This window comes from Astyanax mexicanus, chromosome 1 (assembly GCF_023375975.1).
Source record: "Astyanax mexicanus isolate ESR-SI-001 chromosome 1, AstMex3_surface, whole genome shotgun sequence".
Lineage (NCBI taxonomy): Eukaryota > Metazoa > Chordata > Actinopteri > Characiformes > Acestrorhamphidae > Astyanax > Astyanax mexicanus.
The window spans coordinates 85795437-85823226 of NC_064408.1; the positions used below are offsets into that span (position 1 = coordinate 85795437).

General features: G+C 38.6%; 2 protein-coding genes across 4 annotated transcripts; one reads left to right on the forward strand and one right to left on the reverse strand.

Annotated features, from left to right (window-relative positions):
• Positions 1-216: 216 nt before the first annotated feature.
• Positions 217-12957, reverse strand: rbm25b (RNA binding motif protein 25b). Of its 3 annotated transcripts, none has more exons than XM_007255487.3 (18): positions 12850-12957; positions 10852-10975; positions 10574-10623; positions 10315-10485; positions 9949-10006; positions 9675-9835; positions 8666-8851; positions 8482-8565; positions 5294-5568; positions 4890-5016; positions 4532-4621; positions 4082-4155; positions 3483-3633; positions 2775-3168; positions 2254-2555; positions 1759-1857; positions 1545-1592; positions 217-917 (listed from the first exon to the last, which is right to left on the reverse strand). In XM_007255487.3, exons 2-18 carry the CDS (start codon positions 10955-10957, stop codon positions 825-827), a joined length of 2469 nt encoding a protein of 822 aa, XP_007255549.2. In that variant the 5' UTR covers positions 10958-10975; positions 12850-12957; the 3' UTR covers positions 217-824. The 3 variants fall into 3 exon arrangements, with proteins under 3 accessions (XP_007255549.2, XP_022540115.1, XP_022540119.1); XM_022684394.2 differs by lacking the exon at positions 12850-12957 and adding an exon at positions 12781-12802; XM_022684398.2 differs by lacking the exon at positions 12850-12957 and adding an exon at positions 12489-12675.
• Positions 12958-20409: 7452 nt separating this feature from the next.
• hsp90ab1 (heat shock protein 90, alpha (cytosolic), class B member 1) lies at positions 20410-26857 on the forward strand. Its single transcript, XM_007255488.4, has 12 exons — positions 20410-20542; positions 22015-22158; positions 22671-22877; positions 23028-23187; positions 23390-23523; positions 23658-23969; positions 24096-24261; positions 24461-24651; positions 24821-24968; positions 25209-25477; positions 25860-26193; positions 26316-26857. The coding sequence occupies exons 2-12, from the start codon at positions 22015-22017 to the stop codon at positions 26426-26428; spliced, it is 2178 nt and encodes a 725-aa protein (XP_007255550.3). The 5' UTR covers positions 20410-20542; the 3' UTR covers positions 26429-26857.
• Positions 26858-27790: the final 933 nt, after the last annotated feature.

Genomic DNA, 27790 nt, shown 5'->3' on the forward strand with positions numbered 1-27790 from the left:
AGATATACAGTTTATTTCAAGATCTGATAGTCTTTATGTGCTCAGACCCCAGCTCTGCAAGACCAGAGTAAGAACTTTTTCATGTGTTTGGGCTCCAACTAAAGAAAGTACTTCTGTTTTCCTCCCAAGCTTCAAATAAAAACAAATGTCAGATAAAAAAAAAATACTTTTGTCTGTTTTAACTTTAAACTTAAAAAAATGACAAATGCAGATTCATTTTATTTAAAAAAGATCACCTTTATTGAAAACACATCCACTAGTAAATACAAAAACAGAGACCACTGTTCATGTTTGCACAACCAAGGTCAATTTAGCCAGAGACTTCCGGAACAGTGTAGGGTCAAATCCGTTCTGCATTCTTCCAATTTAAGTGGAACGTTGTCAGTATGGGAGACTCCAGGAGGGGATAAACTCTTTGGTACAACTCAACGCAGCTACCAAAAAGGATCAAATAAAATGTGTAACCCAGACTTGATTGGCAGATTACAGTATGAGAGTCTACAAGACACTTTTCTTTGAGACATCCTTTCTACTATAAAGCAGGGATGATGAGGCTAAAAAAAAAAATCCACATAGCAGATGAGCCCTGAGGAAAAAGGACCTCACCAACTTTTTCATTGGTAAACAGAAAAAATAGCAAGGACAAAGTTTTTAGATCCAGTGCTCACTAACTTAAACACAAAAACAGACATGGGACTGCTGAGTAGATGCTGGGTTAAAATTTTAACTGTGGAGTTTCCCCAAGATGCTCATGTCTCTCTGCAGGAACTGAACTGTTGAATCAGGGAAGTCCAGAGCAGATTTGATCCTAATACAGTGCTTGTTCATTTGCCAAGTCCGATCTTCTTGGCCTCAGTTTCGTAAATCAATAACCTCCACATCTTCACAATGAAAACTTCAGCTTCTTCATCCAACACCTGGAGAGAAGACAATCTCATTACTGCCTGTAATTTTATTCTTATAGGTACTTAAATATTTTACAATTATTTTATGTAATTGTTTAATGTAAAACAATACCAAAACAAAGTATATTTAGGAAATAACTTGCATTCAATATGAAAAGGTGGCACAAGATTAAAATTACAATGATACTGATATATGCATTTAAAATGTATCTAATTATACCACAGTTAGTTCTGACACTGCAATGTGTTTTATGAGTGCCGTTATTAGTCGGTAATGCACGGTAACCGAAGCTCTACATTTATTACTCTGCCACATACAGGTCACCTAGCAACGATGCAGCGTTTACCAGCCAAACAGTGCTGCTACAAACAGAACAGCAATGGAAGAATTTTTATTTGGAGTGTTTATTACCAAACAGATCATATTTTCCTAATCCTTTCAATAAACAGCGTTAATGGAACTGTGGTATGATCTCAATAATACACTCGAAATCAGTGCCATAAGGGCCTGTGGCCTCGTGCCTACAACCACAGCAAGGCAAAGCCAATATTACACGTTATAGCACGAACTTCGAGTTTGTTAAAGTAACCCTACTTTAAATTGAAAATGGGTACACTTCTGGAAGACAAATTACTTACCATTGCAACATCATCTAAAATGCCTTGTGGCGTACTGTGAGCCATTACCTGTTAAGAGAATAAAATTAATTAATTCAATGGATTTAAACATTACAAAATACTAAATCCTGAATTATTTTAAATACTGAATTGCCAGAGTACATCCCCTCCTCAGAGGATAATACACAAAAGGTTAAACCTACACAAGATGGACAAAGGCAGTGCACAAACCTACCTTTGAGCAAACAAAGTCAACTAATGTGGCTTCCTCCTCGCCAATATACTCCACAATCTTCTTATTTATCCAAGGCCGGATTCGCTTCTCCATAAGAGTCTGTGGGAAAGTACAGATCATTAGATGAGCTTGGAGATGATCATTAAAAAAGGTAGCAGGTCACTGTGAACCAATAGTTTTTGCAAAGAACTTCGTCATAGGGGCTGCTGGATTACTGACAACTACAGTTGTGTAAGTAATGGTTGCTTCAGCTCATAGCCCACTCTCAACAGTATAAATAAGAGTCTTTGTTACATTTTCCAAAAGGATTCTCTGACTAAAAGCTGCTATAAAACATTTGATTTAATTACGAATCTCACTTGATGTTGGGGCATGTTCTATAAACAGCAAATGATTCAAAATTTAAACAATTACTATTTTAGTACACTAGGCACTATAACCTTTACATGAACAAATCTCTGAAAAAGCAACACAGATCCGAAAGCATGTTCTTACCGTGTCTACAACAGACCAGTCTAATGGGTAGTTGAAGAGCTCAGGTTTGGCAGTGGGGATTTTCTCAATTAGACTCTTTATGTGCTTGCGTTTCTCCTCTGTGTTGGCCCCTTTGCCCCCTCCTGATCCGGCCACGTCTGCTCCCAGACTGGCCTTCTCTTCATCTTCATAGTCCAAAGGCACTAGCTTCCTCTTTCGAGGCACCTCGTCTACTTCGTCGTCATCAAAGCGGTTGAAGACGCTTTCCACTGCTAGTTTCTTTCGTTTGCCCACATTTGGCTGGCTAGGACTGCCTGTGGCACCTTGAGATGAACAAAAAGAGATGTTGCAGATTATTAGGTAGTGCATTTTAGCCAGTACAATCAGAGAAAGTAAATCAACCAATGTTATTTTTATATATTTTTGCAAATTCTAAACTAAAACAGCATCTGAGACACTGACATAAAAGTACATATCAGTAATACCCAAAGCATTCCCTACCCATATTTAGGGTAGTATACCAGCAAAACTTATCGACTCACCTAATTTAAGACTCAGACCGATCTTGGGCCGGTGCTCCTCTTGTGGCTGTATCTCTGGAGGCGAGTTTTCGTGAGGAATGATGATTCCGCATGGCGACTCTTCCCTGGGTGTGTTGGGTGTGGCATTACCACTGGCAGAGGACACAGAAGGGGCAGCCATAATGGGCCTCATAGTGGGCTTGAGGCATGGTTTAGAGTCTTCTTCATCCTCAATTTCCTCTCCATCCTCCACGTCATCGTCTGACCGGGACGTGTGAACGTGTGTTTCGACAGGTCTGCGTCGTTCGCGTTCTCGGCCACGTTCTCGCTCTTCTCGAGACGGCTTGTGCTCACGTTCCTCTTCGGGCTCTGGCTTCACAGGCGGCTGTCTCAGACGCTCAGCCTCCTCTTCCATCTGAGGGGCAGGGAATGGAAGTGTTTAGTACCACCCTCTTCCACAATATTAAGAATATGACTGCCTTTGCATGCATTTCAAATCTGTCCTACTTGATTTATCAATAATTGGGATTTATAGATTTTGATCCAATTTTTCCCCATGAACTTTAATAACAATTAACTACAAATAAACACGTAATATAGACAAGATTAGGGCCAAAATTAAGCTAAAACCTGGAAAATCAAAAATACATCAATGATGAAAATATTCTCCAGGAGACAAGAACTGATTTTTCAACATGACTAGATGGTCATGAAAATGTTGACACTTACCCTTCGCAGCTCTGCATCTGGATCAGGATGTCCCTCAGCCAGCAGCCTCTGCCTGATCTCCTCCAGTTCTTCTTTCTCTCGCTTCCTGTCTCTCTCATCAAGCTCAATCTCCTTCTCTCGGTCCCGCAGACGCTTCTGCAGTGCGCTGCCCCTACAGGACAAACAGAGTAAACACACCGACAGCTTCACACACCACCATTACATGAACCAGCGCTTCTTGAAAAAAGCTAGAGCGAGTATGTGGAGTATGACTCATGGACTGTAACAAGCTAAATTAAGATTCAATTTAAAGCAGCACTCAGCTGGAAAAAAAAAACACTTTAGCATCAGCTTAAAGATAATTTAGGTTAGCACCTGTATTTGTACATCTAGTTAATTCCAAATGTATCACTTAATTGTTTTCTGGTTTTCCAATTAATCTTTTTACATATGCACACAGCATGTAATGTAATTATTAATATTTATTATTGTAGTATCTGTTTGATTTGGGAACAGATGCTTTACAAGTAAAAGGTAAAGGTAAAAAAATAATAATTTACTTGGTTTTGTGAAGTCATGCAAAAACATGTAATCTACAAATAACCTGGTTTAAAACATACTTGTAATATTTTGGGTCATCTCTGTCATCATCATAGTCCTCCAGGAATTCTTTCAGTCGTTTGCCTTCTTTAGCCTGTTTCAGAGATAGCAGGGAAAAAAGGAAACAAATACAAGTTAAAAGAATTGCCAATTAAGTGTTGTGATATGAGATGAAAAAAGTGGCCAAATTTGAAGACCTCTGTTATAACTGATTGTGACTGCTTAGTGTGGTGCTTACTGTAACATGTACAAATAATGTTATTTATCAAAAGAAACATATACAGCATAAACAATTAAAATGTTTGTATATTCCTTTTTTCCTGTTGTACATGTAAACAATGTTTTAGTTTAAATTACAATATATTGTTTTGCACTTCTGTACAAACTACATTTCCTACCACAGACAAATACCAAGTTGCCCTATCTTCTTAAAATCAGCTAAAAACAGAAACAGTAACAAATTCTCTCACTGTCTCTCGTCGGCGTTCATCTTCTCGCTCTGCTTCCTTGGCGTAGTCTCTTGCTTTCTTCCTCTCTCTCAGCTCCCAGTTCTTCAGACGCTGTAAGTAAAAAAATAAATAGCCAATAACAATCAGTAACAAACCAAAGCAAGCAGGGTAATATTTTAAGCATTCCATTACAACAGTCTGAAAAGCTCATACTGTTGTTCTTATCAGTAATAACAGCCTGAGGTAAATGGAAGTTTGGTAAAAAAAAAAAAAAAAAAAATCTTTAGACAGCTAATATCCTGATGGAAAAATTGCTTGGCTGAATCACTGCTTTAAAGGGCAGAAACATGGATATTAAATCATCACAATCACAATTTACCTCCTGATAGGCAGCCTCCTTCTCCCTGAGTTTCCTCTCCAGCTTGCGACGCTCATATGCTTCCTCCTCATCTTCCTCACGGTCCCGCTTCTTATCCTTGTCTCTGTCTCGATCTCGGCTTTGTTCTCTGAAACATTACCACAGCTGATTACAACTGTTATTCATACACTGATCAGGATATCATACTGTTAGAAAACAATTTGTTAATATTAAATATTTGTTAAAAACAGTGCTAAATGTGATTTAAGTCTGCAATCAGAATAGCTTACAATGGAGCTAATGATTCAAACATTACTGGTATCTGTTATTTGTTTGTTCAGTGTGGCAGCGTGCACCATCCTGACATGTCCAGTGTATTAATATTGACGGCGATGTGCTTCATCATGATCGAGACTTCCACTCACCTGGACCTGCTGCGATCCTCACTGTGGTCTCTGCTTCTGTCCCAGTCTCTTTCTCTCTCGCGCTCCTTTGTTCGTTCTCGCTCCCGGTCACGCTCCCTGTCTCTATCCCTCTCCCTTTCTCTCTCACGCTCCCGCTCCCTCTCCCTCTCTCGGTCCTTCTCCCTCTCTCGGTCTCTTCTCTCTCGTTCCCTTTCACGCTCTTTGTCCCGCTCTCTCCGCTCCCGCTCAAGCTCCTGTCGCTCCTTCTCCCGCTTGCCTTTCTCCTCCTCCAGTTTCTGCAGAAAGTGACAGACGCAGGGCCTGAGTGGCTAATAGACAGCAGGCAAATGGACAGCACAGCAAAACTCAACTCTAGTCGTGGGAAGTGGTTTACAGTTCCTGTACCCTAACAGATTGCCCAGGATGATACAAACATTATTATTCTGTCTTAAAATAAAACAATTTAATAAACAATGACAATTCTGATAACACAATAAAAAAAAAATAGCTACCAATTAGCATTACAATACTACTTAATTCTAAATGTCAGGTACTACCTTGCATTCACTGTTTGAAATTAGACTATTCCTTAAAGTAAATATACTATCAAGGGCAAAAAAAGCAACTGCTCCAAGCAGTCTATCATGGTTTCCCACATCAAAGAGTAACCATGGGTTTCCAGAGTTGATTTTCCTCTCAGTGTTTTCTACCTCTCACACTCATGCATACTATCCCCACTCCCTTCAATACTACAACTAGAAAAGAAACCTGGAAACCACTATATTTTTCACTAATACTTCCCACGGTTTCAAACAACAAGGATCACAATCAGGTAAGGATGCTGTAAAAAGGTTTTCACTTCATTACATCAGCAACAGAAAGTCTTCATCAATCCTTGTGAAACTAGTTATTTTGGACTTACAGGTGTTGAGCTATGGATTCAGAGCTTCGCTGCCCCTACAAGCCTTTTATTGTTAGGCCTGGGAGGAAAAGCAGGTCAAAGTATTTGCAGGAGAAAGTCAAACGTTTCAGAAAAATTCTCTCTTGTTACAAGATGTTCATCACAAGCAACAACTTCCAAACATTCTGTGAACATGGGTTGACAGGTGCATTGCATAACGACAATCTGTTGAAGTCTGCTTTCATGTTTGGATAGAAAGGGCAACAAATGAATTTGTAGAGGCTGGCTTACCCCACTGCCGGCTTTCCTGGTCCTCCAGAATGTTGACTTAACAAGTATGAAAAGATCTTAAGCCAGCACTACACCCACAGTTTTCAAAACACATCTAAATTAACACTGATAAATTAACCAATGTTCTTCCAGTTTTTAAATTAATTTTGTTGCCAAAAACAGCTCTGGTAAAATAATGTGAATCCAGAAAACTGTGGGTATGATGCTTGAGCGAGCAAAAAGGGCAGACAGAATACAGATGGGGAAAAAAAGAACAAGAAAGAGGACTAATAAAAGCAACAGAGCTAAATAAAAGGTTTTAAGCCAATTCTGGGCTGGGTTAAATAAGGCCTAACATCTGTTTTAGTTAAACTTCTAATATGTTTGATGAAAGAAACAGAAGAACACATCTTTGGTTATTTTCTTTGTTAACTCCAAACAATTTATGGATTGGTTCAGTACCACTAGCAGCTCACCTGATTTACAGTAATGAAGGACTGATTACATGAAATATGCATCAGATGGAAATACTGGGCTTCCTCCATCTCGTATGCTAATGTTTATAATAATACTTGCTGTCTAGGTAAATACCTTCCTACCTTCCCTCCTTCCTGGTGGCTCAAAAGGCTCGTACAGACTGCATAAACTGTGAATGTAGTCTCAACTGCAAAGGAATGCAAACTACATTACTCTGAAACTGCCAGTTGGTAACAAATCAGGTCATGCAATGTTGTATGCAAGTATCCAGATAATATGCCTTGGAAACTGGATTATTTTGTCATTAATGTCAGTATAATTTTACAAGTAAATTTTACCTCTTCCTATTATACCGTACTCTTCAGTATAGGAATAAAAAAGTAATGATGATTTAAAGACAAAAAGTAAAAGATGGGAGAGTGAAAGACAGAAAGAGAATAAATGTAATGGAGGCACAAGCAAGCAGGAAAGATGTAAGTGCTCAAAGGCACACACAGACACACAGGGCTAGGTCATACCTGACAAGTCTTCAGAGTATCCGCGTGCTGTGGAAGGGCGCCCCCTACTGTCAAACTGGCCTTGCAGCCATTTCACTGCAGTGGTTATATTCAGTCAGCAGTAATCATTTATAAATCATGAACATTTTAATAATGGGGGACCCACACAGGTTGACTGGCTGCTTGAGGGCTGAAGGGATACACATTTAAAGCATTTTGCTGTAAAAAGACTAGAGACCATTTCGGTAGTAATAAAAGACTAGAAAACAGATATCAGTTTGGTTTTTCGTCTAGTTTCCCCAGTTTAACTGGAAATGTAGGTCATACTTTGGAATTGTAAATAAAGTGATGCTAAACAAATTGTTAAATAAAAATCCCATTTCTTTTCCAAAAGTCTCTGTCAAAGAACTGGCACAGTTGCCCCTGTGCAAGTCCTCCAGAAGGGGGCGCCCAGTATATGTAGAAAATAATGGAAAGCTCATACTTACATCCTATCCTTGTAACTTTTTCCAAAGCTGTGAGATTCATCTTGCTTTAGTCACCATATGATCTCTATCATAATGGTGGGGTTTAATGAACAGATTAGCTTCGAGGGAAGTTTACATTACGTTCATGCATTTTTATGTGTGACTGAAGTTTGATGATTCCTACATTTCAGATCCTTAAAAAGTGACCCTGCCCGCACTACTGCATGACGAACAGGGAAAGTCTCTGGGACTGAGATTAGGCCTAGTCTTGAACTAATATTTCAATGAACAAAATTTATATTGAGAGTGTTCAGAGCTCGACTAGGTTTAATCCGAGTCAAAGAAACTTGTTTTTAATGGTACAAAGTTCTGCAATGTGAACATAATTATCATAAAATTCAGCCACTCAAGTTACATGATCTGTGGCCTGGTCAGTAAAGCCAATGCAGACTTAGGGCTCTATCTAATCAAAATTCATCTATCTAATCAAATTACTCTGGCTGATATATCATATTGCACAGCCTGAACTAGGGGTGTGCAGTGTTTTTGTTGAACTACCTGAGATATGGAACAAAAAAAGAATCATAAGAGCGTTACCTTGTGAGTGTCTCGAAATTTGTTGATCTCCCTGGAGATCAAATCTCTTTTGTCCTCTTCCATTTCTATGGCATTGATGTCCTCCTACATAAGCACAACAGAAACATGTAAGGCTATGTGCAAACAGTGGAAGAGTGAAAACATGTCAAGGCCTAAATTAAAAAGAATATAAAATCCAGAATACCTCTTCTTTTTTTTCCTTTTTCTTCTTGCGACGGCTAGATTCATCATCCTGAGAGGGTGCATTGAGTTCGTTGGAATATTCGCGGATAAGGCCATCTATTGCTCCCTTCACTATTTGGTCCCGTTTCTGAGTTTCTTCATCCAAAACTTCCTCTTCATCCTCACCTCCCTCCCCAGCTTTGTTATTCTAGTGGAAACGGCAATATAAAAATATATTTAATAATAATAAATTAATAAATAAATAAATACAGAAATTGTGAGGTACAGATCACTTATGCCCGGAGCAGACTACACGATTTTAGCCCGATTTTGTTGGCGCTGACAAATTTTGTGCGTTGGATCCGAATTTCAGTGTTACAATAAAGGTCTGTGTAGTGTGACACAGTCAAAGAGCAGTTTTTTGTTGCGAGTGACGCCGTCGGAGCATCTGACGGTAAGAATAGCATGTTACAATTTTTTTTTATTTTATCGCCTAGTTTGACATGCTGCTCCGCGACCTGCTCCCTGGCGCTGACCAATAGGAAGACGGAATGTGGCGCACAGATGTAAACACGGGAAAGGAAAGCTGCACAGTGCTCCTGCAGTTCTCTGGACCAGCGAAACAGAAGAATAATCTAACAATCATCTTATAATCTGTTTAAATTCACTGAAACCTAAGTAGCTCCATTACCATACCTTAAGTTCTCCCTAAAGTATACAAAGCATGTAATGTCCATTTGGGTCACCCAGGAACGAGCCCACAGTTGCTTTTCCCCCCCTTTCTTGTTTTTTTCTGAGCACAAAAGCGCTTCCATCACGCAAAAGGCTTCTGTAGCCATGATTGTCAAGATTTTATGCTTCTCCCCGCAATGGCCTACAAACTCACGCGAGGATGCGGACGATGATTGGTCGGTGACTAACATGTAGTGTTGCCAGTCCCCCCGAGAACACAAAACCAAAAGAACTGCTTAATCTGACATAGTGAACATCGTGCGGGACAAAAATGTTGTGTAGTCTGAGCTTGGCATTACCCCATTGGAGCTCCTTTTTTTGGCCTTCCACTCATCCAGCTGGGCTTTGGTTTTGGCATCCACTTTCACCAGCAATTTCTTCTCTCCCACCTGCAGTTCATGGAGCAGCCTTAGGGCCCTCAGAGTCGATTCTGGCTCCTTATACTCACAAAAACCAAATGCTGACGAGCAGGACAGAAAGCAATGTCAGGATAGCATAACAGTGTCAGTATACAACCCACAATTAAGTTAAAAAGTAAATTCTTTAAAACAACTGTGCTTGCACATTTTTTACCTTGTAGTTTTCCTGAAGCTCCTTGAACTCGTTTCCAACTTAAGACTAAACCACATTTCTGAGAGGACGAGATTAAATAAACAAAACATTTGGGTAAAACAACTACCAGCATCCAGGTCTCACTAAAAACAAGATTTAACCCCTAAATGATGTTAATTAATGTTAAACCTACAGTCAAAAAAATCACTGAGGGAAAAATTACTTTTCAGCATGATACAAATACTAAATGTATCATCTCCGTGTATACCCCTGTTTGCTGATAAACTGTTTTTGCTTCTTAAACATATATAACAGGTTTTCCTACCAAGTTAAATAATTAAGCATCAATTAAAAGTAAGCAAACCGATATTGAATCTCACTACTCACTGAGAGCAGCTGTCTGATCAACATGTCTGAAGCTTTCTCTGAAATGTTTCCAACAAACACTGTGGTCGTAGGCCCACTGTTTTCATCATTTTCCTTGGCACGAGAAGCTGGAGCTTCCTTCCTCGGGGCAGCTACCTTACTAACCACTGGCACTGAGGTGGGCACAAGTACCTGGTCGAACAAACAAGACAAAATGTGCATAATTTACTTTCTTCTCCATAATCAAAAATCTCTTTATTTTCTAGGCAAGAGGGTTTACCGTGGGGGTTGGAGTCATAATACCCATGTGAACTGGAATCATCGGGGTGCCTGAGGAAAGAAAATATAGCATTTGAAAATAAAACTCAATCTTGAATCTTAAATTAGGATTTATTCAAATCTCTACAAAAACATAAGTTTTCATTTCAATCAATCAAAACATTTTTTCTTCAAGAACATCTTTTACATCTTAACTTCCCCAAATTGATTCAGTCTCAAACGTATAGAGAAATGTCTCTTGTGCTCTGGCCAGGGTTATGTTATATCTATAAACTTTACCTGGGGGCATTGATGGAGGAAATCCTGCAAACTGTGGTGGTGGGATCCCTGGGGGCATGGCAGGAATGCCAATCTGAGGGCGGTTGAGATGAGGAGGGAAGGACATCTTGGGTAGACAACCCACCTAAAGAAAATGTTGTAAAAGAAAACAAAGTGAGTGAAACAGTTATAGTTTCATAAAAATAGGGTAAAAAAAAAAAAAAAAAAAAAAAAAACTATACAGTATATCGTTATAGTGGACACCCTGAAACATCATTTAAAGGCAATAAAAGACATAACTGTCAGTAAGACAATAGAGGGAAAAAAAAAAGATTCCACAACTGACTGAAAGTCACTGCTTATACAAAGGGCCTACAGGGAGATATTCTTTTAAAAGAAGCAACCCGTAACATGTAAAACTATCAGCACAAATCCCTTTAAGAAATTATAAACCATTAAAAATTTACTAAGAAAATAGAATATCTAACAATACTGAAAATAAGCGTCATTATTAGCTAATATACAGTTTCGTGTGTAAATGAACATGTTCAATTCATAGATTAACTACAATGTCTAAAACACAGAAATAGTCCGTTTACCAGACCATACACTGTATTAAACTAAGAGCAGGAGAACATGCTCAAATCAGCCTTTTTCTGCTTTTACTTATTCAGTAAAGTTAAACTAGAGTATTTAATTTCCTCTCTCTAATACATATATGAATGTCAGTATTTGGATAACTCTATGCCATTCCTGGTGCAAAAATTCAAGCAGTTCAGCTTGGTTTTATGGCTTGCGATTATCCACCTTCCTCATGATTCTATTCCAGAGGTTTTTAATTTGGAAAAAGAAAAGAAAGAAACTCATCATTTTGTAGTGGTCTCAAATTTTTTTCCCCAGAGCTGTATTTAACCTTTATAGTTACACCAAACATTCCAATACTTGTTCACACTAAACACTCTTTTCTTGTCACAAACCATAATACACTTGCTCATTGTTCAGAAAAGACTCTATATTAGGTAGTTAAGTGCAGAGCCCGCTCTTATTTAGAGCCCAGTGCTGCAGTTAGCACAGAAGCGAGCTTTGTACTGAAGGCCCTGAGTTACAAGCGTACTTTACCAGTAAAATATAGATGGGTAGACAGTATCAAGTAGTGGGCTGCTCGCTACACCAATTTTGAGGCCAGCTACATGTCAGCTCCTAAAATGAAGATGACGTGTGCCTCTTAACAGCTAATTTGTCGTTTGTTAGGCAGTCAAACTCGCTTTTCGTTATGTTCATGGAAGCTAGATTAATCATAACTAACTATTAACTAACGCTAGCTAGCTAAGTAACCTAACAACACATTTCTGAGCACCGTTAGATTACTATCTAGCCAGCTACCGTTTAGCTAATGTTCATAACGCTATATATTCAGATAGCTAGTTTACGCTAGCTAATCTAAAACTATAGTATACACCTTTTCCCGGCTGCAGGGTTATTTAGCGAGCTTTCAGTTTCTCTTCGGCTGCTGGCTGCATGTCTGTTTAGCCATAATTAGCTGGGTTAGCTAGTTTAGCTATTATATCAACATAATTCGGAATGAAGTCAATCTGTAACGTTAGCTAAAAGCTACATTTCGTCAGCTAACCCGTCTGAACCTGTGACACATCGCTCACCTAGCTCAGCAGGTTGTTCTGTGATTTAACGGCAGGATAAACGCTCCACTGTGAGTCACGATCTGTAGGTTAAATAACCAGTTTAAACTCCCCGTTTTTCTTTTCAGACGCTAAGCTAGCTCGCCCGCTACCCGTGTATTATTCCAACAAACTGTCGCAAGCTAACAACTAGCCTAGCCTAGCCCGCAGTAGCAACGCGTTAGCTTTGTTAGCATGCCCGCTAACGACGTCGCCAGTGCTGGAGACGATACTCCAGCCCCGAGATCTCCCCCGCTCGACGGGTTCAGTCTACCTCAGCTCGGTCTGGAGACTCAGAGACCAGAGCTCAGCTTCTGAACATCGCTGCGTGTCCGCCACTCACCCGACTCGGCGGCTATTACTGCGGTTTCTGGTCTCCGTCTTTCTGCGGCGCGCTAGCTTAGCTCACACCGAACAGCAGCGCTCACCGGCACACTGCCGCTCACAGCAAAAAGCACAATAAAAGTCCCTGACCAGCCGGTGTCAAATAATGAAGAAAAAACACTGGTAGATAATTCTTTCATTTATTCATGTGAATTAACTGATTTACTGAATTTAAACACGATTTACTCTTCGCCGTCTTTTATTTATATATGTATTATTTTATATTTTGTATAAAATGTATAATGGGTAAAGCAGCAGAGTGCAAAATAGAAAAATAGAAATAGAAAAAGTTTTGTTTCGCACTGAGAAAAAACAATGCAATACTACAGTACACTGAATATAGCAATGGCCAAATAAGCAAGTATGTAGTACATTTTTTATATATATTATATATATATATATATATAATAGTGTTGCATTGAGCTGAATTTTCACATTTCTGAAACCTACTACTATATAACAGTGACCCCTAAGCAAATATGTAGGTAGTATATATATATAGGTAAAATATATGTGCGAGGTTAAAATGCAACTAAGAAATTGCACAGTTACAAAGAGGTTCAATAAACAACTATGACAATATATAGAAAGCGTCTGGAGACTTTTGAGTCACCATATACTAGTGCATCTCAAAAAAATATAGAGAATATCATTGAAAAGTTACTTTATTTTAGTAATTCACTTCAAAATGTCATATATGATATAGATGTATTACACACAGAGTGGTCTATTTTAAGTGTCTATTTTAACCCCAAAAATCAGTCTCAGAAAATATAAATATTATATAAGACCAATTTTCAGTTGGTAGCAGCGTGGGCAGTACGCCAAGTCCTGCTGAAAAATGGAATCCCCATCTCCATAAAAAATGTTAGAAGAGGGAAGTATGAAGCCCTGTAAGATTTTCTGTGGAAAAAACTGATTTTGGATTTGATATAACACAACCCCAGCAGATGACATGTCTCTCCAAACCATCACTGTGGAAACTTCACACTAGACCTCAAGCAGCTTAGACTGTGTGTCTCTCCACTCTTCCTCCAGACCCTGGTTCCTTGATTTCCAAATGAAATGCAAAATTGACTGATGGTCAGTGATGGTTTGGAGAGCCATCTCATCTGCTGGTATTGATCCACTGTGTTATATTCAAAATCAGTGCAGTGTTTTCCCGGAAAACCTTACAGCAAATCTTATTAGGGGTGGGAATCGTTTACTATCTCACGATTCGATTCGATTCCGATTTTGGGGGCCACGATTCGATTCAAAATCGATTTTTGATTCAAAACGATTTGAATTATAAAAATTTCTGCTTCTGGCTTATGAATCTTATTGAAAAAAAACCCTCCATAATATACACTGGTCCTGGAGCAGGTAATGTGTTACAAAAACAATAAAATGTGCAGGAATGTGGGTCTTCAGTGACAGAGGAATCACTGGGATATCACAATGACGTTAATGAACAATAAATAAATAATAAATAACACTGCTTTATTACCAGGCTACTAGCGGTGGTGTGTAGGTGACGCTGCTGGGCTGATGTGATGATAGCAGTGGAGCGCTAAAGTTCAGGAGCAGCTGCTGATTAACTAGTTAATTTAAGGTCGTTGTATTTCTTCAGAAAGGGGGCAGGAGGTGGAGAAATTAATTCATATGGTCCATTCCTTAATTCCTCTGTGATGAGGAGCTGAAATTAGCTCTGATTAGCTTATTGTATTTTTCCGTTCCGCCTTAAATGCTGCAGCCCGCTGCCACCTGTAGCGTTATTTAAGGTGGAACTGGAAAGTTAGCTAGTTAGCTAGCTAACAGTTACTGAAACTAACTACTAGCGATCTTTTTTATGCTTGTTATGAAGCATTCTGCCATAAAACATTGAAACTACACGTTAATCTAATGTAATATAGTGCTTGTTCTGCCATCTTACCGGTGATTCTCAAACACCTACGCTCTGTGTGTGTCTGGAAGATCTCCGTTTGAAAGGACAAGCGCTATCCCCAGGGTTGCCAGGTCCAACAAAAATACCCAGCCCAAAATCAGTCTAAAACCCGCCCCTCAGAATCGATTTTGGGACATTTTAAATCGATTCTGAATCGTAGTAAATGAGAATCAAGATTCTTATGTGAATCGATTTTTTGGCACACCTCTAAATCTTATGCTTCCCTCTGCTGACAACTTTTATGGAGATGCAGAGAAACTGATTTTTGGGATTCCATTGGCTGTAAGCCATAATCATCAACAATAAAATTAATAAATGCTTACAATAGATCACTCTGTGTGTAATACATCTATATAATATATGAGTTTCACATTTTTGATTGATTTACTGAAATAAAGTAACTATTCGAGGATGTTCTATTTTTTTGAGATGCACTAGTATACCAATCCTGATTTCAGTTTCCTAAGGACAAAAAGGGAAGTAAAGAAACCCAGTCTACCCTGTGTCTCAAAAAATCCTGACTTGATCCCCTGTTGTCACACTATTTCATTTAGAAAGAATTGTAGTGATGGCAGTCTTTGTATCTGAATAAAAGGGAACAATTATCCTGGTGTGGCCAAAATATCAACAGCTTACTGTTCGATGTGAATGTTTAGTTGTGTTGTTAACTAAACATTCATAGATTGCTAAACTTCAATTCTGGTCCCTTAATGCCTCAGAATCCTGTTTCAGTAGGTGGCATTTCTTACAATTCAGACACAATCTCCATCTTGGAGAGAGGCAGTGACAGAGAGAGAGAGAAAGAAATGAACTAAATGTGAGCTAGAAGTGTAATTATTTACAGTAGGTAGCTGGGGAGAGGAATAATGTATGGGGGCTGGGTGAGCACTCCAACTGACAATCCTCAACAGGGCTGTTTTGGACAGGGTGCTTATCGTTGATGTCACCTCATGTCACCTTTAAACAGTTCCAGAGGCATATGGGTAGTATGTGTATGACTACTGTGTGTGTCTCACACATAAACAAGCACAATTTATTAATTTTCACAAGGGCACTGCTCAAAGAGCAAAAGTGTGTGATGTATTTATAATTTGTTCTTTTAGCTTCCATGCATGACCAGAGTCAATCTACAATCTACAGCATTTGTGTTCCAGATTAATGAACAGCAGTCATATTTGCCCATTTGTGTTGCAAGAGTAAATTAGGTGAGGTAGAAAGGATGTATTTTAAGGCAGCTGCTTTTGGCTATTACGAAGCAATAAATGTTTCTCATGGTGTACCTAAGAGAGTACTGCATATGTGCTAGTGTGCATCATATGCTATGCGTTCAATTTCTGGAGCTTCACGCAGGTCTAATTACTGTCACACCTGTTCTCAATCAAGCACTTTACCTTTATGCCTGTGAGGCTATAGTGAAAAACCCCTGCATGTAAAAAACAAGTTCACTTTATGAACATGCTAGTTCAAGACCACACCCACACAATGCAATCATTTTAGAGTATGAAATAATTAATAGCATTAATAAATAGTTGATCAAAGTGCTCAAGTTGTCTGCAGATTAAAAAACCCACAGCATTTAACCCTGAACAAATCAGTCACTGAAATTAGTCAGAAAAAATATGTTATACATTTCAATAATAATCCTTATATTTACCACTGTACTGTATTTTATAAATAGAGTTTAAAATGTATGTAAAATTATAAGGTAAACAAGATTAATTAAACAAGTAAACATAACGTGTTGTTTGAATGAAAGTTTTTATCAATAAAACATAACTTAACTGTGGTTTATTACATCTGTGTTCAATTTCTAAAGCTTCACCCAGGTCTAATTACTGTCACACCTGTTTTCAATCAAGAAATCACTTAAATAAGACCTGCCTGACAAAGCCAAGAAGACCAATAGATACTCAAAAGTTTAGAGATTTCATACCTCAAACTGCTGGCCTCATTTGCCTCAGTTAAGGTCAGCGTTCATAACTTCACCATAAAAAAGGAAAAAATGACCTGCATGGCAAAGTGCCAAGACAAAAATGACTGCTGAGCAAAAAGAACATTAATGCTCATCTTAAATTTGCAAGAGAATTTGGCGTAAAAGTAACACAGCATAAGAAAAAAATCATACCTACAGTGAAACATGGTGGTGGTAGTTTGGGGCTTTTTTGCTGCTTCAGGTCCTGGAAGTTTTGCTGTGATAAATGGAACCAAGAATTCTGCCATCTAACAAAAATCCTGAAGGAGATGTCTGGCCTTCAGTTTTTCTCCCTTATTATTAAAAACATTAACGTTTTTCAAAAACTGCATTTTGTGTTTACTTGTTTTTTGTTGGGTAATATTTAAATTAGTTTTATGATCTGAAACATTTAAAAGTGACAAACATGCACAAAATTAAAAATATGAGGGAAGCAAACACTTTTTTCACACCACTGCATTTATCTGACCCCTTGCTATGTACCAAGTATTTCTCAGCTTGCATTGTTTACAGAAACCAACAGTCAACATGCAAATCTAGGCATTTGGACCGCTCTTTCAATGTATTATTGTATTGTTTACAGCTGTGGTGCAGTTTTATAATGACTATTAGAATCATTATACTATACATTATACTATTATACTAGAGTTTAATTTGCAATAATTTTCTTCAAAATAAAAGTTGCCTTTTTAAATCAAATAACGTATAAATAAACAACAGATATGTGTATTTTAACGCATTAGAGATATAAATAATTTATTTAATTTTGACCTCATCTTATATTATCTCACAGGAAAATGCGTATTGTTGTTCCCCTCTGTGAGACAATATATTAATACACATAAAAATATTAAAATAAAATATTGTGTGATTTTGAAGCATTAATTCGTTTTTTTGGTGTCACTTGAATATTTATGAGATGATGAGGTCCAAGTTCAGGTAGGGAACTCTTTTATAACTAGGCGTTATTTTATTAGGAGTTTATTTTCCTCCTCGGTGAGGAACTTTTAAGTCGGTAAATCTGGAAGTTGCGCCGGAGAGACGCGTGTTCCTGACGGCTGCGTGACGTCACTTTTAGGCGGGTTTTTCATGGAAAGTGCTAGAAAGAGCCGAAGCACCGCCGCCTCGGAGCGCTGATATCCCTCCGTGACAAAAACGAGTGCAGCGGATCCTTCGCTTCTTTTGTGCGTTTAATCGTTTCTTGCGTGCCACCCCTTAGTTATTTAGTATTAAATAAGACAATACAAGAATATTACTTCCAAAAATATATATTATTACTATTCGTTCAGTCTAACCACTCATATTATTTAGCCTAGGTGAATCTCATGCTGTACAGAGTGGGGTATATTTAATTTACTGCAGATCTTATATAATTTATAGTATTGTAATCATAAATCGATAATGTGTGGATAATAGCTGCTCTTTATATGTTATTTATAAATATTAAAGTAGACATTTCCATGCATCTTAACACAGGGTTATCAATGCTTTATTATTATTATTATGTTATATGAAAATTATTTTTTTTAAACAGTCCTACGTATGGACACTAATATAGTAGTACTAAAATAGTAGCTGACACATTATAAGATAACTTCTGACCTGAAGTAAAGATGCAGGAATAAATAAGTAAATTAAAAAAGTTGGCAATTATGTTGCACATCCAATGAGAGCTGTTATACCATTAAGATCCCCTCTTATGGTTTAGGGAGTGGACCAAACCATACCCAGGGTGGCGAAGGTTAAGGGAGGGGAAATCTATTTTTTTTTTGTTAGAGCCAAAAAAAAAATAGTAACTGTGTGTCCCAGTATCCACAATAGATATGAATTTAAAAGGAAAGCAACCAGCAGGCCTGTTTAGGAACGTTGCAAGAAACAACCCTGGTTGGTTGGAAAGGACTGACCATGATTTCAGAACCATATCAGACAGATGTTTAGATGTGTGTTATGTATGATATATAATTGTGCTTATTTATTATTTATTTATATTTAAGTCCAGTCCAAGTGGAGAATGTTTGGGTGGCACTGGTCTGCTGCAATAAAATATAGCTAATAATAGAATATTATTCATATAATGTCTGGCATGCTCTCTATTAGGATTAGCCCTCTTAATGTCAATTTCTCAACAGTAAATTACACTTTTTGTATTAGTATTGAATACATGAAAAACTGCTTCTGAGAAAGAGGACACTAACTAACTATTTATGTTATATTAACTAAAAGAACCTGTACAGGCTAACACAATTTGGAAAATTGTGTTTCTCTGGCTGTAGCATCACAGGGGATCAACCAACAATCTCCTGTTGACAGGTCCAATGTGTAGATGGCTGCAATTGGGAGCTTGAACCTTATATAAAGACCAAATAGGCTGATGTGTCTGTGTGTAAGGCAAAACTCAAAGACAGAGATATGGTATTTTTAATGTTATAGAAATTATTGTTTAATATTACATAAGCATGACAAACATTTTATGTTTGAACAACTTTTATTTTGTAATACTGGAGAACTGCCTATATGGGTGTATAAAAGTATTAATGTTTACTTGTGTTCAGGTGGCACAGTGTGGCTGAGAACATAGTGTCTGTATGGCGGGTATCATGGACCCTGTCGTTGTGGGTTCAAACCTTTTAAAGGTAAACAGCAAAACTGACAGAGTTGCTGCTCACCTCCAAAACATCATAGGTGAACTGGGTATGCCAAATCATGAACGAAAGTGTGTGGTACTGGCCTGCGGTCCAGATGACCCTGACCAGAAACAAGGGAATGAGAAAACAGGAAGGCACCCTGAATGTCTGAAATTAAGTATGGCATCATTACCATCTTCAGGTGTAGTTTGTTGGGTGAAAAATGCTAATAAATAACACTATTGCAACTTAAGGAACTAGCTGTTGACATAAGGCAGTAAGACATCAAGGCAGGGGCATAACCTCCGACCCATTAAAAAGGCACGATTTTAAAACAGCTTAGATTTAGATTTTTACCATTTTTTTAGCAGTTTTCCGAACCTGGATTAAACCTAGTCTTGGACTACACAGCATTTTGAATAGAGATTCTACACTGAAAGGAACATATTGTCAAAGACTAGGCTGGGAAACTTTATTGTATAGCAAAGCCAAGCTAGTTGACATGCACGGCCAGCATAGGATTTTACCTGATTCAACCATATTGACTAACTGAAACCAGCTTCCAGCTAAAACGCAGCTTTTGTAAATGTGTCATTATGATTGGGAAATAAACTGAAATGATGCAAAGCTAGTACACAGGCTAATATCCCAAAACATTCAATTTTATTAAGGAAATACAGTCAAACAATTCAAAACATTTGACTGACACTTCACACATATAAATTTGCAGTTAAATGTGAATAAGATATTAATATATAAACTACAAATATACAGTTGTTTACATTACTATAACAGGCAAGTGGATAATCTGAATTAAAAAATTAATGTGTGCGATTATAACAGCACATTTATTTTTCAACAGAACGTTTATTTATTCAGAATGTATACTATAACAATAAACATGTCTATTCTAATGTCTATTAACATCATCATTAGAAAGGTTAACTTTGCCCAGTGCAAACAGAACACAGTGTAGACCCAGCGTAGACCCAGCCCAGCCCGCGGAGTGATACGCCGCATGTTCGACGGTTACATAAAGATACGCTGCTGCGGCGCAGCATCACTGTTGGAGGAGATCTGAAGGGTTTGGCAGCATTTATTTCAAGAGAAATCACCGAAACTAATCAAGGTGAGTTCTCCCGTTCACACGACGCGGTTGAGTCTCGTGTTCTCTTCTTTAAAACGATAAACCCGGCAGTGTTGCGGCCTCATTGTGTTTATTTAGACAGATGAACGGCTGTGGAGGAGAGCCGCTAACAAAGACTCGGAGCAGCGTTAACTGAAACTACAGACCGGCGGAGCTCAGCGTTTCAGCTCCGCTCACCGGCCAAAAACACTTAAACTCGCTTAGTTTATCGTGATTCTGGTGAGACACGACCTCTGACAGGTTTATTTGGGTGTTTATTTTAGTAAATTAGTTAGTGAGTTGGGATTCGTCGTGATGAGCTGTGGTTACCCGTTCTTTCAGCAGGTGCAGCGCTCGGGCCGGGGGAGTTAAGCTAGCGCTAGTTAACGGTGGATTTAGCTGACGGGTGGAAGGTTACTGTTTCTATAGTCGTGATGAGGCTTCAGTAATACAGCTTGGTTAGCTAGCTAGCTAACCTAGTTAACTATTACTTCTGTTATATAATGGCGTTCACTAATGTAGGTGAAATAATAGGCCCCTGAACATTAACCGTAACTCTAATTATATGAGCCGTACAGCGTTAGCTTCTCTATCTGCTAGTTAACGCTAAGCTAACTAGCGTTAACTTAATTTCAGGCCAACCAGCCTAAACACGCGCTAGCTAACTAGCTAACTGACGATTTAGCTAACCCAGCTTAGCCAATCTAATCAATAAGCTAATGAAGTTACATGGAACGCTAAAATGCCAATTTTCAGCCACAAAACACCAATAAATTCTGTTTTAAATCCGCGTGTAAGATCTGAACGTTAGCTAAAAGCCATGTGCTCCGGCTTGAAGGACCGGTTTCTCCATTCGTGTCTAATGTAACTTACACTTTAATCACACTTTAAATCGTGTAAACTCACTAAGTTAACTGTCTAATGGCCGTATTTTTAGTTTAAATTAACGTGATCTCTCCTAGTAAAAGCCAGAACATAAATATAAAACTCGGAGTTTTCCGGCTCTCGGCTTTCTTCGTCAAGCACGTGTCTCCTCCATTGTACGCTGGTCCGGTTACGCCATGTTGGGTAATTGAATGGGGGCGGTCAAGAGCAACTTCAGTTCAGGCTTTAGACGAGTTCAGAGTTTTTATCGAAGCAGTTCCAAACAAAAAAAATCCATTTAGGAGTAAATAGTTTTCTAATCCATACTCCATAACGGTATTTATGACGTTAAATACGTAAGTTTTAAAATTAGTCTATGATTCTAACAAAAGTTCTGTTCAGTGATAGTCTGTCACTTACACTGTTATAATCCTCTAAATCTTAAAAGAATTCGGTAGGGTTTTTTCCCCACAGACTACAGTTAGAAAAAAGATCTTCCAAGTTAATACCCCGAGTCACTTGGAGCTGTTCGCTATGCGGAAACTGAACTGAAACAGAAAGTGAGGAATATCTTTAAGGTGGTGTGACTCAGTGTTATTTCTCTTCTCCAGATGCCTGAAGAAATGCGCCAAGAGGAGGAGGCTGAGACCTTTGCCTTCCAGGCAGAGATCGCTCAGCTGATGTCCCTCATCATTAACACCTTCTATTCCAACAAAGAGATCTTCCTCAGGGAGCTTATTTCCAACGCCTCTGATGTAAGTGCTAGTGTTGATTTAATATTTTTTATTTATTTGATTTATTTATTAAAGCAAGTTGAATTTAATAGAACACTGAAAACAATAGGTGGATTCTGTGAAGTTTGTACATACAGAATTTAAAATTTATTTTTAATTTACTTTAGCGCTTTATAAAATGCACAAAAAAATAATGCATAATGCAGCTATATTTATAAAATAGTTATGCTATATGTTAACACCAGTGGCCAGATTTTTATTATTGTCAAGGCTAGGGAATTGCAATTTTATACAGAATTATTCATAATCAGTTGGTGTATATTACGAAGAAAAATGTTTTACTATATAAGCTTGTACCATAATATATTCAGTAAGTGTAATGTTAGTCATCGAGTACTGTAATACTTTGGCTGCAGAAAATATTTCTAACAGATATTAATGCTAAGGTTGAGTGTTTGTTGATGGAAGCTAAACATTTTAGATTTTTTACATTTAAAAAAAAAAAAAAAATCACCTCTCCCTCTTCCTTATAGGCCCTTGACAAAATCCGATATGAAAGTCTGACTGATCCATCTAAACTAGACAGTGGGAAGGACCTGAAGATTGACATCATTCCCAACAAGCTTGAGCGCACGCTGACCCTTGTGGACACTGGAATTGGTATGACTAAGGCTGATCTCATCAATAACTTGGGTACCATTGCCAAGTCAGGGACCAAAGCCTTCATGGAAGCTCTTCAGGTAAACAAATGAGGTGTTCTAAATGAAATCCATTAGTTTTTGCTGTATATTAAGTATGTTGCCTACAAATGGTTTAATCAAATCACATTTACCTAGATTAAAACTTTAGTTTGACTGCATATATATTCATTTTTTCCCCCTTTGTTTCAGGCTGGTGCAGATATCTCCATGATTGGACAGTTTGGTGTGGGCTTCTACTCTGCTTACCTGGTTGCTGAGAAGGTGGTAGTGATTACCAAGCACAATGATGATGAGCAGTATGCCTGGGAGTCCTCTGCTGGTGGCTCTTTCACAGTCAAAGTTGATAATGGTAAGTTTTGGAAACTTGCCTAAATTACTCCTTGATTATTTGGATGAAGGGGGGGGGGGTGAATTTTTGTTAATGGCATCCAAGCAAAATACAGTAAACTGTAAAGAACAGCAAGCAAATTACATTGAGACTTTAAAAATAACTGTATTTTGCTTAACCTTAGTATGTGCATGTGTATCTTACCCCCGTGTTTTGTTTACAGGTGAGCCCATTGGTCGTGGAACTAAGGTCATCCTTCACCTCAAGGAAGATCAGACTGAATACATCGAAGACAAGCGCGTGAAGGAGGTTGTCAAGAAGCACTCTCAGTTCATTGGGTATCCAATCACCCTCTATGTAAGTGTTTTGCAGTTCGTGTTGCACTTCATACACATTAGGTGTAAAGTGTTAGCCATCTGTTTTCTTGGTTAGTTAAATTCTATGCAAATTAAGTAAAAATCAATGACTAATGAAACTTAATTGTCCTACAGGTGGAGAAGGAGAGAGACAAGGAGATCAGCGATGATGAGGCTGAAGAAGAAAAGGCTGAGAAGGAGGAGAAGGAAGAGGAGGAGGGAGAGGACAAGCCCAAGATTGAGGATGTGGGTTCAGATGACGAGGAAGACTCCAAAGACAAGGACAAGAAAAAGAAGAAGAAAATCAAGGAGAAGTACATTGACCAGGAGGAGCTGAACAAGACCAAGCCAATTTGGACCAGGAATCCTGATGACATCACTAATGAAGAGTATGGAGAGTTCTACAAGAGCCTGACCAATGACTGGGAAGACCACCTTGCAATTAAGGTTGGTAAAACCTGACTCATTAAAATGAAGTTCCTAAACAGTGTTAGCGACCAGTAATCCATGCTTACATATCAACTATTTTTTGTGATGCCTAAACAAGCAGTATTTGTAATCTTTTGTTTGTAGCACTTCTCTGTGGAGGGTCAGCTGGAGTTCCGTGCCCTACTCTTCATCCCCCGCCGTGCTCCCTTCGACCTTTTTGAGAACAAGAAAAAGAAGAATAACATCAAGTTGTATGTGAGGAGGGTCTTCATTATGGACAGTTGTGAGGAGCTCATCCCAGAGTACCTAAGTAAGCAAACAAGTCAAGTGCTAAATTGATTGGTTTTGTTGTAGATATTGTAGGTAAATTGTTCAGATACACATTGAAGAATTTGTCACCCATTGTGTTGCAGTAGAATTAGATTAAGTTGTAGCTGATTGTATCCAGATTAGTTGTGCATTAGTTTTAGATCTGGGTATGTTTTTACTAAGTTGTCAACTCTTCTCAGACTTCATCCGTGGTGTGGTGGACTCTGAAGACCTTCCCCTGAACATCTCCAGAGAAATGCTGCAGCAGAGCAAGATTCTGAAGGTGATCCGCAAGAACATTGTCAAGAAGTGCCTGGAGCTGTTTGCTGAGCTGGCTGAGGATAAGGACAACTACAAGAAGTTTTATGAAGCTTTCTCCAAGAACATCAAAGTAAGCATGTTCCCTTCAATCACTTTATAATACCTTTTTTCACTTTACTGACTTATTAGGGGCTCTTATTTTCTTAGTGCAGCATGTTAAAATTAATGTTTGCAGCATGTTCTAGCTAAATAATACAATTGGATTAGACTGTCATTAATACCGGTGTGTTGTGTTGTAGCTGGGCATCCATGAGGACTCTCAGAACCGTAAGAAGTTGTCTGAGCTGCTGCGTTACCACAGCTCTCAGTCAGGAGATGAGATGACATCCCTGTCAGAGTACCTCAGCCGCATGAAGGAGAATCAGAAGTCCATCTACTACATCACTGGTGAGGCACAACAAGAGTCATCTGTTTTAGCATATGAAAACTATTTAAGATGGATTTGTCATGGAGGGCCTATAATGGAATCACAACTGGACTTGTTTAGTGAAATGTTATATTAAATGAGAACAGTATTTTGTCATGAATCAGTTATGCCTGTGTATACACAGCAATGTTTGGGGAACTAAATGCAGTGAGCACTGGACAGTTGTGCTTTAAGTGTTAACAATCTGTCATGTTTACCAGGTGAGAGCAAGGACCAGGTGGCCAACTCTGCTTTTGTGGAGCGTGTGCGCAAGCGTGGCTTTGAGGTGCTGTACATGACCGAGCCCATCGATGAGTACTGTGTCCAGCAGCTGAAGGAATTTGATGGCAAGACACTTGTGTCTGTCACCAAAGAGGGCCTGGAGCTGCCTGAGGATGAGGAGGAGAAAAAGAAGATGGAGGATGACAAGGCAAAGTTTGAAAATCTCTGCAAGCTGATGAAGGAAATTCTGGATAAGAAAGTTGAAAAGGTAAATTGAGATCTTTTAAGTAACTTAGTTTTTTTTTTTCTTTTTATTAATTTGGTTCGTATTGACACCTTTTCTGCTACCATTCTTTTTTTTTTTTTAATAAAAACAGGTTTCCTAATTTATGTATTAGCAGTTTTATTGGTGAGTCCAAATAGTATTAAGTATTGGTGTGGTTTGTCAGGAATGGAGAGTCTGTAACTGCTTGCTTGTACGATGGACATTGTGTTTTTATTAACATGCTTGGTTTCTGATTTTACTGTTTGAGTGAGGAAAGGCATCTAAATGTTTTGCTCGGTCCTTGGTGGTAATCTTAACACACTCACTGCTTACTGTCCTAAACTCTGTTTTATATGTAACTTTTTCTCATGTGTCTTTCTTTCAGGTAACGGTATCCAACAGACTGGTGTCCTCACCCTGCTGCATTGTAACCAGCACATATGGCTGGACAGCTAACATGGAGAGGATCATGAAGGCCCAGGCCCTGAGGGACAACTCCACCATGGGCTATATGATGGCCAAGAAGCACCTTGAGATCAACCCTGACCACCCAATCATGGAAACACTGAGGCAGAAGGCTGAAGCTGACAAAAACGACAAAGCAGTGAAGGATCTGGTGATCCTGCTGTTTGAGACCGCACTGCTTTCCTCAGGCTTTTCTCTGGATGATCCTCAGACGCACTCAAACCGCATCTACAGGATGATCAAACTGGGTCTGGGTAAGGGATTTAATTGTGTTCTAACGAGGTCTTTAAAATTATGTAGCGTTTGTTGTCAGCAAGCTGGTGTTCCTGTCCCCAGTACTCATTATGGCTAACTGTTTTGCCCACTCCTTTCTTAGGTATCGATGACGATGACATCCCCTCAGAAGAACCAACATCTGCCCCTGCACCAGAGGAGATCCCACCACTGGAGGGTGATGACGATGCGTCTCGCATGGAGGAAGTGGACTAAACCCTGCCTCTGACACCTTTTAGCCTCACTTTTGTAATGCTATTTACCTTTTGCCCTATATAAGGGCAAACTGTCCAGAACCCATAATGGTTAAAGTCCTCCTCAGATGGACCCGAGTTTAAGACTTTTTGCCTTGTTTTCCTTTGTTGTACAAGTTGTATGTAAATGTGGGCAACCTGGTTTTGTCCACCTGTGACTTCAAGTACCCTGCTGCACTGAGCTTTCTGAAGTGAGGGACTGGGGTGTAAAGGGGGAATGGAACATTCCAACTGGTTGAGATGTTTTTGGGGGGTAGGAGCGTTTGACTCTGCTGCTCATGTAAAATGTGCACACCACATTGCAGGGTGGACTGCAAAATTTCATTTGCCTGTGTCCAGGCTTGTGTGTTCAGTGTCTTGTTTTTGCAGAAATTAAAAGATGTACCACTGATGTTGAAGGATCCTGTTTTCACTTATGAGAGCTGGGAAATCGGGGTGGGTGAGCTAAACTAACTGTGGCTTGGAAAGTACAAGATGTCAAGGATAACTTAGAATTTTAAATGATAAACTAATGTGTAATTCTTTACTACTTTGCCTAGGGTTAGAATTCCAGAGTGCTTTCAGTGTCCAAGACATCTTTGGTGTTGCAAGAATTAAAGTTTTTCCTCTCACACACAATATATATAATAAGAAGTCAACTTAAAAAGTTTGCACATATATTGGGGGCAGTTACATTGGGAAAATAACTGGCTTCCTGAAGCTGAGTTCCAAGTAGTGGCATTGAATTTTGAGCCTCATCTTTGGGTTAATCAACCACTGTACAGGTTTGACAAAACTTGCTCTGTATTCACATGAGATTGGGCTTCATGGCGCAGCTGGAGGGATGGCAGATCTGTCAGTCCTGTGTCTATGATTGATTTACAAAAATTCATACCCATTTGGTCATAAGACATATGTAAAGGCCTTAAAGGGGCATTAAACCCCATGATTTTTTTTTTTTTAAGGTTCGAAAAGGTTGATAATTTTAAGCAGGACTGGTATGTTTCATTACTTCAAAGGAACGCATTGCAGCTATTAATTAAAAAATATGGTTTAGGATTCAGTGGCTCTTAAAGATATGCCAGGCTATGAGGTACTAAGAAATTATGTAATGAAATACAATGACAAATATTTTGGAGCACTTCATAATTATGTAAAGTCATTTTTGCAAACTACTTTGTTTCATGAAAGAGTACTTGGAATTCTGGAATGTTAAAAAGTTACTAAGATACTACACTAAATACTAAATAAACCAAAAAATGTATCAGTGTCCTAATGAAAAATTATGTAATCATTACAAAGCAACCTAGTAATAGCAGTTGAGACAACTTCTTGACTCAAGGAA

Coding starts and splice junctions, on each gene's coding strand:
- rbm25b (XM_007255487.3), bottom strand. CDS start 10,957: ATGTCCTTCCCTCCTCATCTCAACCGCCCTCAGATTGGCATTCCTGCC. Junction 10,007..10,314: donor TGATCAGACAGCTGCTCTCA/GTGAGTAGTGAG, acceptor TCGTCCTCTCAG/AAATGTGGTTTAGTCTTAAG. Junction 3,169..3,482: donor CAGATGCAGAGCTGCGAAGG/GTAAGTGTCAAC, acceptor CCTGCCCCTCAG/ATGGAAGAGGAGGCTGAGCG.
- hsp90ab1 (XM_007255488.4), top strand. CDS start 22,015: ATGCCTGAAGAAATGCGCCAAGAGGAGGAGGCTGAGACCTTTGCCTTC. Junction 23,524..23,657: donor GGTATCCAATCACCCTCTAT/GTAAGTGTTTTG, acceptor ATTGTCCTACAG/GTGGAGAAGGAGAGAGACAA. Junction 24,262..24,460: donor GCTCATCCCAGAGTACCTAA/GTAAGCAAACAA, acceptor AACTCTTCTCAG/ACTTCATCCGTGGTGTGGTG.